The sequence below is a fragment of the Sminthopsis crassicaudata genome, chromosome 3 (assembly GCF_048593235.1).
Source record: "Sminthopsis crassicaudata isolate SCR6 chromosome 3, ASM4859323v1, whole genome shotgun sequence".
NCBI classification, from domain to species: Eukaryota; Metazoa; Chordata; class Mammalia; order Dasyuromorphia; family Dasyuridae; genus Sminthopsis; species Sminthopsis crassicaudata.
Window position 1 is genome coordinate 583,651,053 of NC_133619.1, and position 12,543 is coordinate 583,663,595.

The 12,543-nt window shown below is 40.0% G+C and overlaps 1 protein-coding gene and 1 long non-coding RNA gene across 2 annotated transcripts; one reads left to right on the forward strand and one right to left on the reverse strand.

Annotated features, from left to right (window-relative positions):
- Window positions 1-383: 383 nt before the first annotated feature.
- Window positions 384-3,221, reverse strand: UBQLN3 (ubiquilin 3). Its single transcript, XM_074305012.1, has 2 exons — window positions 3,117-3,221; window positions 384-2,754 (listed from the first exon to the last, which is right to left on the reverse strand). The coding sequence occupies exon 2, from the start codon at window positions 2,718-2,720 to the stop codon at window positions 663-665; it is 2,058 nt and encodes a 685-aa protein (XP_074161113.1). The 5' UTR covers window positions 2,721-2,754; window positions 3,117-3,221; the 3' UTR covers window positions 384-662.
- A 101-nt stretch (window positions 3,222-3,322) lies between these two features.
- LOC141563640 (uncharacterized) lies at window positions 3,323-5,366 on the forward strand. Its single transcript, XR_012488474.1, has 3 exons — window positions 3,323-3,617; window positions 4,824-4,923; window positions 5,272-5,366. It is a non-coding gene; the product is annotated as an uncharacterized LOC141563640 (long non-coding RNA).
- Window positions 5,367-12,543: the final 7,177 nt, after the last annotated feature.

Here is a 12,543-nt window from a genome sequence, read left to right on the forward strand (position 1 = left end):
ACTTTTCCCCACAACAATTCTCATTCCTTCCCCCCAAAAAAACTTAGCTCTCCCAGAGGCTTTAGCGGGATGAAGGAACTTAGATATCAGGTCTTTTTAGGTAAAGAATATGAAGCTCAAAAAGGGGAATTGACCTGCTGTTGATAAGTAGAGTCAGAATTTGAATACAATTCCATAGCACTGTTATTATATTCCTATTTCTCTTAAATCCACTCCTGCCATGTCTTCCATATTTCTTTTTAAGTTCCAACTAGTTTCTTCCTCCCTCCAATTCCCTTCTAAATTCCCTTCATCTTTCTTTTTGAAGACTTCCCCCCTCCCCATACCAACTCCCCTCTGCCCACCTCCTCAGTCCCACCAAATATGCAGACAAAGACAATGGCTGACACTGGAAGTTGGATATAATTGCATCCTTGAGGCAGGCACAGGGCAGAGGGGACACTGAACAGATCAGACCCCCCCCAAGATTTGGGGGTCATCTGGTTAGACAATGACCCATCCTCTTTTTCTCTCCCTCTCTTCCTCAGTCATTTGGAACAACTTTTTCCACGTAAAGGGCATCTCGGTAAATTTAGTTCATAGTGTGGCTGCATTCCAAGGGGGGTGCAGCAGGGAGTGGGGCAGGTCTGGGGACAAGGGCAGGGGTAAGGGGGCCAATCCTGTTAGGATGTTTGTGACTCCCTCAACTTCTCCACAGCCCTGTCCACATCACCCTCTGTGGCAATGAGGGCCTGGAGGTTAGCCTCTGAGTTGAGGAAACCCATGGCTTGCAGCTGTTCCAGCTGGGGCTGAAAGTGTGCCTCAGGCTGCTGTAATGGAGATACCTGCAGCTGGGGGCTGCTGTTGGTCAAGACTTGCAACATCTGGAGGAGGGAGGTGGACTGAGGTTCTACCTCAGCCAAGCCTAGACCAGGGGACACTGTTCGGGCAGCCATTTCTGAGGGCTCCTCTGAGTTCGCCATTGATGTTGGATTACTTAGGGAGAAGGTACCCATGTCAGCCTCAGCAATGACAGAAGGGATCCCCAGGACCCCAAGGGAAGGTGTGAACCAGAGTAAGAGACGGGGAGCCTCAGTGGCAAGGGTTTGTAGGCCATTCTCAATTTGTATCAGGGCCTGTAAAGCACGAGGGTTTGCCATGGCTGCTTGGAGGTGGATGAGCAGTGGCAGCTGGCTTCGCATTTCTTCTTGAAATTGCAGGGCACCTGGAGGGGAGGCTTCCAGTGTGACTGGTCGTGGGGGCCTCACATAGGTTGGCGCAGCCAGCCATGCGGGCTCTGGTGCTTGGGGGCCTCCAGCAACTGGAGTTGGGGACGTGGTCATAATGCCATCCCCACTGGTGTCTGTCAGACCTGACACCAGATTGGGCATGTTGGTGTTGTGGCCTTTGGGGCCTACACTACCATCATCTTCCTTGTCACTACCCCTATTGGAGCTGCTGGTTGAAGGGGTTTTCAGAAATGCAGGGCAGGTGCTCTTAGCTTTCACTGCAAGAGGCTCTTTGGGTAAGGACTGTCTGGTTCCAGACTGCTGGACTGGGGGTACGGTGGGAGGCACATGATCCCCTGACAGAGACATTGGGCCAGGATCTTGACTGAGACCCAGAGGGGATACTGGCCCCTGCAAAAAAGCACCCAAGCCCTGTGGAGGGTCAGAGACTTGCTGGAGATAGCCCGCTAGCCCTATGCTGGGAAAACTGGGAGATCCTTCTTGGGAGTTTGATCTGAGTGGGACAGGCCTGGAGTCCTGGCCTCCACGCCGCCACTCCCGTCTTCCTGCTGTGATCCCATATTGGCTGGCCCAGGGATTGGGGAGGGGGTTACAGTTCTCAGTCCGAGAAGGTTGACTACATCCTGAACTGGTGGTACTGGAGGTGGCAGCTGCTGCCGCAAAGGGATTCCCACCAAACTGCTCCTGTACTGCATTTAGCATGGGATCCATGACATCAGTGTACATGGTCCGCAAGGCATTGTAACCACCGGGGATACTCTCCAGGTTACTGAGTGCCCTGTCCTGGCTCCGCATCATTTCCTGCATCATAGCTGGGTTACGCAGGAATTCTAGGGTTTGGCGCATGATCTCTGGGTTGTTGAGGATGTGCCCAATCTCCGGGTTGTGCTGGATCAGTTGCTGCATGTAGGGATTGTCAAGGACCAGCTGACGGACCAGGCCCGTATTGGAGAGGAGGCCCTGGATGAAGGGGTCATCGATGATCTGGGCCACCAGCTCGGGCACGGATATGTGCTGCCACAAGAGCTGGCTCTGCAGGTCGGGAAAGCTGCCGGACGTGAGACCCAATCCATTGAGCCCCGTGAGGACACCCAGACTGAAGGGGTGTGCCCCGCCGGGGTGGACTGGGACTGGTGGGGGGGGTGGAGGGGGTGGAGGGGGCGGGGCTGGCTGGCCGGAGGCCAGGTACTCTGGCCCCCCACCCCGCTTCTGCATCTTGATGACTAGGTGGACGGTGAGCCCATCACGAATGCCACACTGGACCAGGGAGTCTGGATCCTTGAGGATCTTTCCGGCAAAGATAAGGACCAGCTGGTCAGGGTGGGCCTTGAAACGCTGAGAGATTTCCTTCTTCAGCTGCTGGATGGTGCAAGTGTCCTGTACTGCAAACTCCTCCTTGTCCTTGGGTGTCTTCACCGTCACCTTGATGATGTGGGGGTCCGTGGTGGAGGCAGGGCTGGCCCGGGGTGGGACCTCTCCGCTCTTGGCCATGGTGGGCAGAGGGGCTGGGTCGGTGGGGACGCAGCTGAGGGTGGGGGGATGAGGCCTTAGGGTTGGGGCCAGGGGAGGGGGGAAACTTGTAAGGAATGCCCTGAGTGGGAATGGGGTCCAGCACTCACAACTAAATGACAGAACACCTTCCCTTAGGGAGATCTCCCTTACTCTCTAATAGGCTTCCTTCCTGCTTGGGGTTGATTCTTTACAGGGCCATGGAGGGGCCACAAGGGAGAAGGGGACTTTGGAGACTCAAAGGGGAATTAAGTGGTTTTGGGACGGTTAGAGGGCACAGGGGTGGGATTAGCTCAAGGTGGGAAAAAGGAGTGAAGATGAGAAAGGCTTAAAGCCCTGCTCACAAATAAACAGAGTCCCCAGCCTGGGTGCACGTACCAGTCAGCCGCGGCCCAGTCCCTCCTTTCAGGCAAGCCTCCGTGCGGCCCTCATCCTCCCCCAGCCCCGGATGGAAGCCTTCTGACCTGGAACCCATCCTACTACTCTCTCCTGCTGTCTGTGACCTCAGTGCTGACATCACAGCCACCTTACTTCTTGGGGAAATCTTGGAGTTCTAGAAATTCCCCTTAACCCTCTGACTCCAAATGGCTATAAAACTGCTACTCCTCCACACATATATACTCTGCACAGCCCTCTTGAGACTCCCAGATCTCCAAGGTCCAGAGAGAAGGATAGACTTCAAGAGCCCTGACCAGAGCCAGAGAAGAGAGCATCTTACTTCAGCTTATACTTCACCTATAGCCTAGTTCCTTGGCGTTGAGATATTGGTATTACTTGGGGCAGGTGGGAGGAGGGGTTGTCTTGTGAAGAAATAAGACTTCAGGAAAGAAAGGATACTGGTTAGTCCATCCTTCAGTGATGGACTATCCTTCAGAGGAGGTTGGTTAGCTTCTGTTTTTATCCATAGTCCTTTAGTAGGAATTTCCAGATACTTTGTCACAGGGAAAAAAAATCTTCACAATTAATGCTGATGTGTTAAGAATGCTAAGTAATACTATTCAGTTATGAGTTTGAGTAGAAGATATCTTAGGTTTAACCCTGAGATTTTGGGAATCTGTCATTTTTTTTTTATTCTAGACCAATAAATGTGGGCCAGATTTGGAAATGGAAAGAGGAAGGTAACAAATAGGAATATAAGTCTTGAGCAAAAGGAAAATTCTCAACCATTCTCCCTTCCTTAGTCTTTCCTTTTCTATCTAGCCTATACAATATAGCAATTTAATCTACTACTCAATGCTCACATTGAACCAATATGGTGCAGGGGATAGGGCACTGGACTTAGAGTCTCCAAGACCTAAAATCTGATCTTGACTCAGGGGAATGACTGGCAGTATGACCTTGAATAAGGCATTTGCTTGGGCCTCAAAGGTCTAATCTACAAAATGAAGGAGTAAGACTTGCCCTCTAAAGTTCCTTCCTGCTTTAAAATTTATGCTTCTAAGAACACAAGACTTCCTGTCTCCACTGAAACAATTGGAAAATGATTTCCAATTGTCAATAAGATAAAATCCTAATCACCAAGTCTAGTATTCATCTTTTCAACTCAATTCAACAAATACCTATTTAGCTTTTTTTGTAGTAGCAAAGAACTGGAAATTGAATGGATGCTCATCAGTTGGGGAATAGCTGAATAAGTTATGGTATATGAATGTAATGGATTGTTCTATAAGAAATGATGAGCAAGCTTATTTCAGAAAAGCCTGGAAAGGCTTACATGACCTGATGCTGAGTGAAGTGAGCAAAACCAAGAATACATTGTACATAGTAACAGCAAGATTATGTTATGATCAACTATGATGTTCTTTGCTCCTCTTAGCAATGGAGAGATTCAAGACAATCCCAATATTCTTGGGATGAAAAATTCCATTTGCATCCAGAGAGAGAGAATAGTTTAATTTGGCTCAGGGGAATAGAGAAAAGAATGAAAAAGTTAGGTTTACATCTGGGTGGGGAAAAAACAAACAAAACTTTAATTCTAGACTAATAAGTATATATTTTGATAGATGGGCAATGAGGATCTAGATATTTTATTTATATCTTTTATTTTTCCATCAATCTTCATTTTACAATATCTCTCCTACCCAGAGCACCATACTTTATAAGAAATTGGAAAAAATAAAGAGAAAAAAATAATCAAACTAGTCAACATATTGGAGAAAGGAGGAAGCTTTGCAAATCTTAAAAGGTTGTACTTGTTATTATTAATATTGAATTGTTTGAATTAGCAGAACTTATTACTAGATAAGAAAGATGATGGATAGTCAATGTGTTGAACATAATCTGTATATATCTTGTTATTTAGATATTTACATCACTCCACTTCCATCCCCAATTAGAATGTATGCTCCTTGAGATCAGGAATCCTTTTTGGCTTTCTTTGTATATATAGTGTTTAGTGTTTAGTATCTAACACATAAGTAAGTCCATTTAAAATGACTTTTCTGACTGACTGAATAAATCAGGGTCATGGGATAATGTTTTGAGCTACACAGGGACCTTAAAGGTCATCTAAGCCAGCCTTCTCATTGCACAGATGAAGGAATATGAAGCAAAGAGAAGTGATTGCCTAAGATCATGAAAGAGAACTGGACAAAATTTAATGAAGGAGGAAGGAGAAAGAAGATTAAAAATAAAAGACACTTTTAAAATGAAACTGATGATAAATGTCATGTAAAACACAAGTATAATAATACATATATACACAAAACACTCTTTGGAACATAATAAGTTTGAAGTTTCCATGGGACAATCAAGTTGAGATGTCCTATAGGCAATTATAATAGGAAATATGACAGCATACACGGAATGCCAGGCTTGCAAAAAAAGCAATGGATTTAAACCACAGCTATACTTCTTATTAGCTATATGATTCTGAACTTGTGTCTCCATCCAAATGATTTATAATTATATCTTGTAGTATCAGCTTCACAGGCATACTTACAAAGAAAGTATAGTTTAAATCATTACCATAAGTATTTATACACAGAATGAGAAATTATATAATCATTTTGGTTAGGAATTTGGAAATAGGGGTCAATGTTGGAGAAATATGTCTGGGTGTTATCAGTAGAGTTTGATTAAGTCAATCAGATTGCCAAGGAAAAGAATTTAAAGAAAGAAGAGGTCCAAGGATAGACTTCTGTGGAATGTCCCTAATAAGGGGTCAGAAAGAAAAAACATAATATTATAGATTTAGCACTGGAGGGGACTATGGAAGTAATGCATTTTAACATTCTTTACAGATAAGGAAACAGCAGCCTAGAAAGCTGATGTCATTTCCCAACCCAAAGGTGGCACAAGTGGAATGGCTAGGATTTAAGGCAACCTCCAATTTTCTGATTCAAATCCAAGTCTCTTTGTACTCTTATCATGTGGCCACATCAAAAATAGATGAAAGCATGTTGGTAGAGAAGAGAAAGGAAAGAAATTTTCCACTAGCTGCATTCCTTAGATAATGTTCCTAGGAAATCTTATTTTTTTTTAATTATAGCTTTTTATTTACAAGATAAATGCATGGGTAATTTTTTAGCATTGACAATTGCAAAACCTTTTGTTCCAATTTTTCTCCTCTTTCCCCCCACTCCCTCAGGTTGACATATGCATGTTAAATATGTTAAAGTATATGTTAAATACAATATATGTATACATGTCCATACAGTTATTTTGCTGTACAAAAAAAATCAGACCTTGAAATAGTGTACAATTAGCCTGTGAAGGAAATCCAAAATGCAGGCGGACAAAAATAGAGGGATTGGGAATTCTATGTAGTGGTTCACACTCATTTCCCAGAGTTCTTTTGCTGGGTGTGGCTGGTTCAGTTCATTACTGCTCTATTGGAACTGATTTGGTTCATCTCAATGCTGAAGATGGCCACATCCATCAGAATTGATCATCATACAGTATTGTTGTTGAAGTGTATAATGTTCTCTTGGTCCTGCTCATTTCACTCAGCATCAGTTCATGTAAGTCATTTCTTACAGAATAATAATATTCATATGCCATAACTTATTCAGCCATTCTCCAAGTAATGGGCATCCACTCAGTTTCCAGTTACTGGCCACTACAAAGAGGGCTGTCACAAACATTCTTGCACATACAGGTCCCTTTCCCTTCTTTAAGATCTCTTTGGGATATAAGCCCAGTAGTAACACTGCTGGATCAAAGGGTATGCACAGTTTGATAACTTTTTTAGCATAGTTCCAAATCACTCTTTAGAATGGATTTCCTAGGAAATCTTATTCCCAAGAAATTCATCATCCCCTGAGATTGCATCTGCTTTTCATACCTCACCAGTAACCTCAGTTACCTCAGTACTTACTTCCCTTCTGATGGGAGGGCTAGAAGGCAGAGAAAAGTATTTCTCTCAAAGCTTTTATTTAAAGAGATCTCTAAGTCCAGCCAACTCTTTATTTCCTACTGTCTGTATTTTTTGTATTGTATTGTTAATCTGCTGTATCCAATCCCTTTTCAGCTTTCTTTGGTGTGTTATCTTCCCCCATTGGGTGTTTATTGCAAGCATATGAAGACTTCCCCTATGTAATGAATGGGCAAGAACAGTTTGTTCTAATGGCCTTGTAGGCAACAGAAGGTATAGTGAAGCACTTAGAACTTGGTTAAATAGTGAATATGCCAAGGTCATCCATTGCATCCTAGGTCAATCAGTCCTTCTGACTTTTGATTTTGACTTATTTCTGGACTTTGATGACTCTATAAGAGAGAGTAAGGCTGATGATTTGGTGCAATTTGCCTCATTTAAATCCAGTTTACCCATAAGTCAAAATGTCACTCTTTAATGTCATTGGTCTTCTTCAAAAAGAACAAATAACATCCTCCATCTGATTGTAAATGCCTTGAAGGAAAGGGCTAATATTTCTTTTCTTATATTAATCAGTAAGCATTTATTAAGCTAACTGAGGATGCAAAAGTAAGTTCTTGCCCTCAGGGAGCTTACTGGGGGAGACAAAATACAAACACACACATACAAAGCAAGCTATGTATAATATAAATGGAAAATAATTAAGCATTGGAAATTGGAAGGAAAGCATTGGAATTAAGAGGAGTTGGAGAAGGCTTCCTAGGGAAAATAATATTTTATTTGGAATATAAAGGAAGCCTTGAAGTCAGTAGTTAGAGATGGTGAGGAAAAGAACTGAACTCAGCCAGAGAAAATGCTTGGGGTAGAGAAATGAAATATTTATGAACTTGAAAACTTGAAATGGTTAGGAAGGCCAAGTTATGAAAAGCATTGAATACCAAAACAAGCATTTTGTATTTGATCTTGAAAGCAATAGGTAGTCACTAGAATTTACTGGGATAGCTAGGTGGCACAAGAGAGTTATGCCTCAAAAAAAATCTGAATTCAAATTTTTCCCTCATACTTACTAGCTTTGTGACCTGGGAAAGTCACTAAACTTTGCCTCAGTTTCCTCATCTGTAAAATGAATGGAGAAGAAAATGACAAACACCTACAGTATTTTTGTCAAGAATCACTCGTATGTCAAGCAGCTTTGATCTTCAGAAATTCTTCTATTTGACTGGTTGTTATGTAATTCCATTGTCCTGCTCCTCTGTGGAAAAAAAAGTTCTAACATATAATGCAGTTATTGCAGAGTCCATATTAACACATATAACTAGAAAGACTAAGAAGCATTTATTGAGTTGGGGGGGGGATAGTGTATGTAACATAATTGGACCTGGGCTTAGCACAGTACCTGACACATATTATGCACTTAAAATACTTATTGACTAATATTAGTAATAGGAGAATCCAGAAAGAGTGGTACTAATATTAGCTAACCTAGTTTCCCAACTATCCTGCTTCTCTGATTCCTAGAAAAGGAGTAGCAGCTCCATGTCTCTAATTTTCTCCTCCTCCTGTAGTCTCTGTAAACTAAATATGTGTATAATTTTAAAAAAAATTCAGCAAAGACTTTTTTTTATGACTGAAAGGGCTTTTAGATTGTAGAAGCAGTTTAGTGAATTGGTTGTTTTTTTTTTTGCCTTTATAAATTTTAAAAATGCTTTTGCATAATTTTATTTTTTTTAATTTTTTATTCATTTTTCCAAATTATCCCCTCCCTCCACTCCCTCCCCCCGATGGAAGGTAATCCCATACATTTTACATGTGTTACAATATAACCTAGATACAATATATGTGTGTAAATAACATTTTACCATTTTCTTGTTGCACATTAATTATTAGCTTCCGAAGGTATAAGTAACCTGGGTAGATAGACAGTAGTGCTAACAATTTACATTCGCTTCCCAGTGTTCCTTCTCTGGGTGTAGCTACCTCTGTCCATCATTGATCAACTGGAAGTGAATTGGATCTTCTTTATATTGAAGATTTCCACTTCCATCAGAATACATCCTCATACAGTATTGTTGTTGAAGTGTATAGTGATCTTCTGGTTCTGCTCATTTCACTCAGCAACAGTTGATTTAAGTCTCTCCAAGACCCTCTGTATTCCTCCTGCTGGTCATTTCTTACAGAGCAATAATATTCCATAACCTTCATATACCACAATTTACCCAACCATTCTCCAACTGATGGACATCCATTCAACTTCCAGTTTCTAGCTACAACAAAAAGAGCTGCCACAAACATTTTGGCACATACAGGTCCATTTCCACTCTTTAGTATTTCTTTGGGATATAATCCCAATAACAGCAATGCTGGGTCAAAGGGTATGCACAGTTTGACAACTTTTTGGGCATAGTTCCAAATTGCTCTCCAGAATGGCTGGATTCTTTCACAATTCCACCAACAATGTATCAGTGTCCCAGTTTTCCCACATCCCCTCCAACATTCATCATTATTTGTTCCTGTCATCTTAGCCAATCTGACAGGTGTGTAGTGGTATCTCAGAGTTGTCTTAATTTGCATTTCTCTGATCAGTAGTGATTTGGAACACTCTTTCATATGTGTGGAAATAGTTTCAATTTCATCATCTGAGAACTGTCTGTTCATATCCCTTGACCATTTATCAATTGGAGAATGGTTTGGTTTCCTATAAATCAGGGTCAGTTCTCTATATATTTTGGAAATGAGACCTTTGTCAGAACCTTTATTTTAAAAATATTTTCCCAATTTGTTAATTCCCTTCTAATCTTGTTTGCGTTAGTATTGTTTGTACAGAAACTTTTTAGTTTGATGTAATAAAAATCTTCTATTTTGTGATCAATAATGATCTCTAATTCTCCTCTGGTCATAAATTCCTTCCTCCTCCACAGGTCTGATAGGTAGACTATTCTCTGTTCCTCTAATCTATTTATGATCTCATTCTTTATGCCTAAATCATGGACCCATTTTGATCTTATCTTCGTATATGGTGTTAAGTGTGGATCCATATCTAATTTCTGCCATACTAATTTCCAGTTTTCCCAACAGTTTCTTCTGAATAATGAATTTTTGTCCCTAATGTTGGTATCTTTGGGTTTGTCAAAGACTAGATTGCTATAGATGTACCCTTTTTTGTCCTTTATATATAATCTGTTCCACTGATCTACTGTTCTATTTCTTAGCCAGTACCAAATGGTTTTGGTGACTGCTGCTATATAATATAGCTTTAGATCAGGTACACTTAGACAACCTTCCTCTGACTTTTTTTTTTCATTAGTTCCCTTGCAATTCTCGACCTTTTATTCTTCCATATGAATTTTGTTGTTATTTTTTCTAGGTCATTGAAATAGTTTCTTGGGAGTCTGATTGGTATAGCACTAAATAAATAGATTAGTTTGGGGAGTATTGTCATCTTTATTATATTCGCTCGGCCTATCCAAGAGCACTGAATGTCTTTCCAATTATTTAAATCTGACTTGATTTTTGTGGCAAGTGTTTTGTAATTTTTCTCATATAATTCCTGACTATTCTTTGGTAGATGGATTGCCAAATACTTTATACTCTCAACATTTGTTTGGAATGGAATTTCTCTTTGTATCTCTTGCTGTTGCATTTTGTTGGTGATATATAAGAATGCTGAGGATTTATGTGGATTTATTTTGTATCCTGCCACTTTGCTAAAATTCTGAATTATTTCTAATAGCTTTTTAGCAGAGTCTTTGGGGTTCTCTAAGTATACCATCATGTCATCTGCAAAGAGTGATAGTTTGATTTCCTCATTTCCTACTCTAATTCCTTGAATCTCTTTCTTGGCTCTTATTGCCGAGGCTAGCATTTCTAGTACTATATTGAATAGTAATGGTGATAGTGGGCAACCTTGTTTCACTCCTGATCTTACTGGGAAAGGTTGCAGTTTATTTCTATTGCATATTATGCTTACTGACGGTCTTAAATATATGCTCCTGATTATTCTAAGGAATAGTCCATTTATTCCTATACTCTCAAGAGTTTTTAGTAGGAATGGATGTTGGATTTTGCCAAATGCTTTTTCTGCATCTATTCAGATGATCATATGGTTTTTATTAATTTGATTATTAATATGGTCAATTATACTAATAGTTTTCCTAATATTAAACCAGCCCTGCATTCCTGATATGAATCCTACTTGAGCATAGTGTATTATCCTGGGGATGATTTTCTGAAGTCTTTTTGCTAATATCTTATTTAAGATTTTAGCATCAATATTCATTAAGGAAATTGGTCTATAATTTTCTTTCTCAGTTTTCAATCGACCTGGTTTAGGTATCAGTACCATGTCTGTGTCATAAAAGGAGTTTGGTAGGACTCCTTCATTCCCTATTTTTTCAAATAGTTTATATAGCATTGGGGCTAATTGTTCTTTAAATGTTTGGTAGAATTCACATGTAAATCCATCTGGTCTAGGGGATTTTTTCCTGGGAAGTTGATTAATAGCTTGTTCTATTTCTTTTTCTGAAATGGGACTATTTTAGCAATTTATTTCCTCCTCTGCTAATCTAGGAAGCCTATATTTTTGGAGGAAGTCATCCATTTCACTTAAGTTATCAAATTTATTGGCATAAAGTTGGGCAAAGTAACTCCTTATTATTTCTCTAATTTCCTCTTCATTGGTGGAAAGATCCCCCTTTTCATTTGTAAGACTAACAATTTGATTTTCCTCTTTCTTTTTTCTGATCAGATTTACCAAAGGTTTATCTATTTTATTGGCTTTTTCATAAAACCAACTCTTGGTTTTATTTATTAATTCAATAGTTTTTTTTACTTTCAATATTATTGATTTCTCCTTTTAATTTTTGTATTTCAAGTTTAATTTTTGGTTGGGGGTTTTTAATTTGGTCTTTTTCTAGCCTTTTAAGTTGTAAGCCCAATTCGTTAATCTTCTCTTTCTCTATTTTCTTCAAATAAGCCTCTAAAGATGTAAAATTTCCCCTTATTACTGCTTTAGCTGCATCCCACAGATTTTGGTATGATGTCTCATCATTGTCATTATCTTGGGTGAAATTATTAATTGTTTCTATAATTTGCTCTTTCACCCAGTCATTCTTTAAGATGAGATTATTCAGTTTCCAATTACTTTTTGGTCTATTTACCCCTAACTTTTTACTGAATGTAGCTTTTATTGCATTGTGGTCTTAGAAGAAGGCATTTATTATTTCTGCCTTCCTACATTTAATTTTGAGATCTTTATGTCCTCATATATGGTCAATTTTTGTATAGGATCCATGAACTGCTGAGAAGAAAGTATATTCCTTTCTATTGCCATTCAGTTTTCTCCAAAGGTCTATCATACCTAGTTTTTCTAATGTTCTATTTACTTTTTAAATTTCTTTCTTGTTTGTTTTGTGGTTTGATTTGTCTAAATCTGAGAGTGCAAGGTTGAGATCTCCCACTATTATAGTTTTACTGTCTATTTCTTCTTGCAAC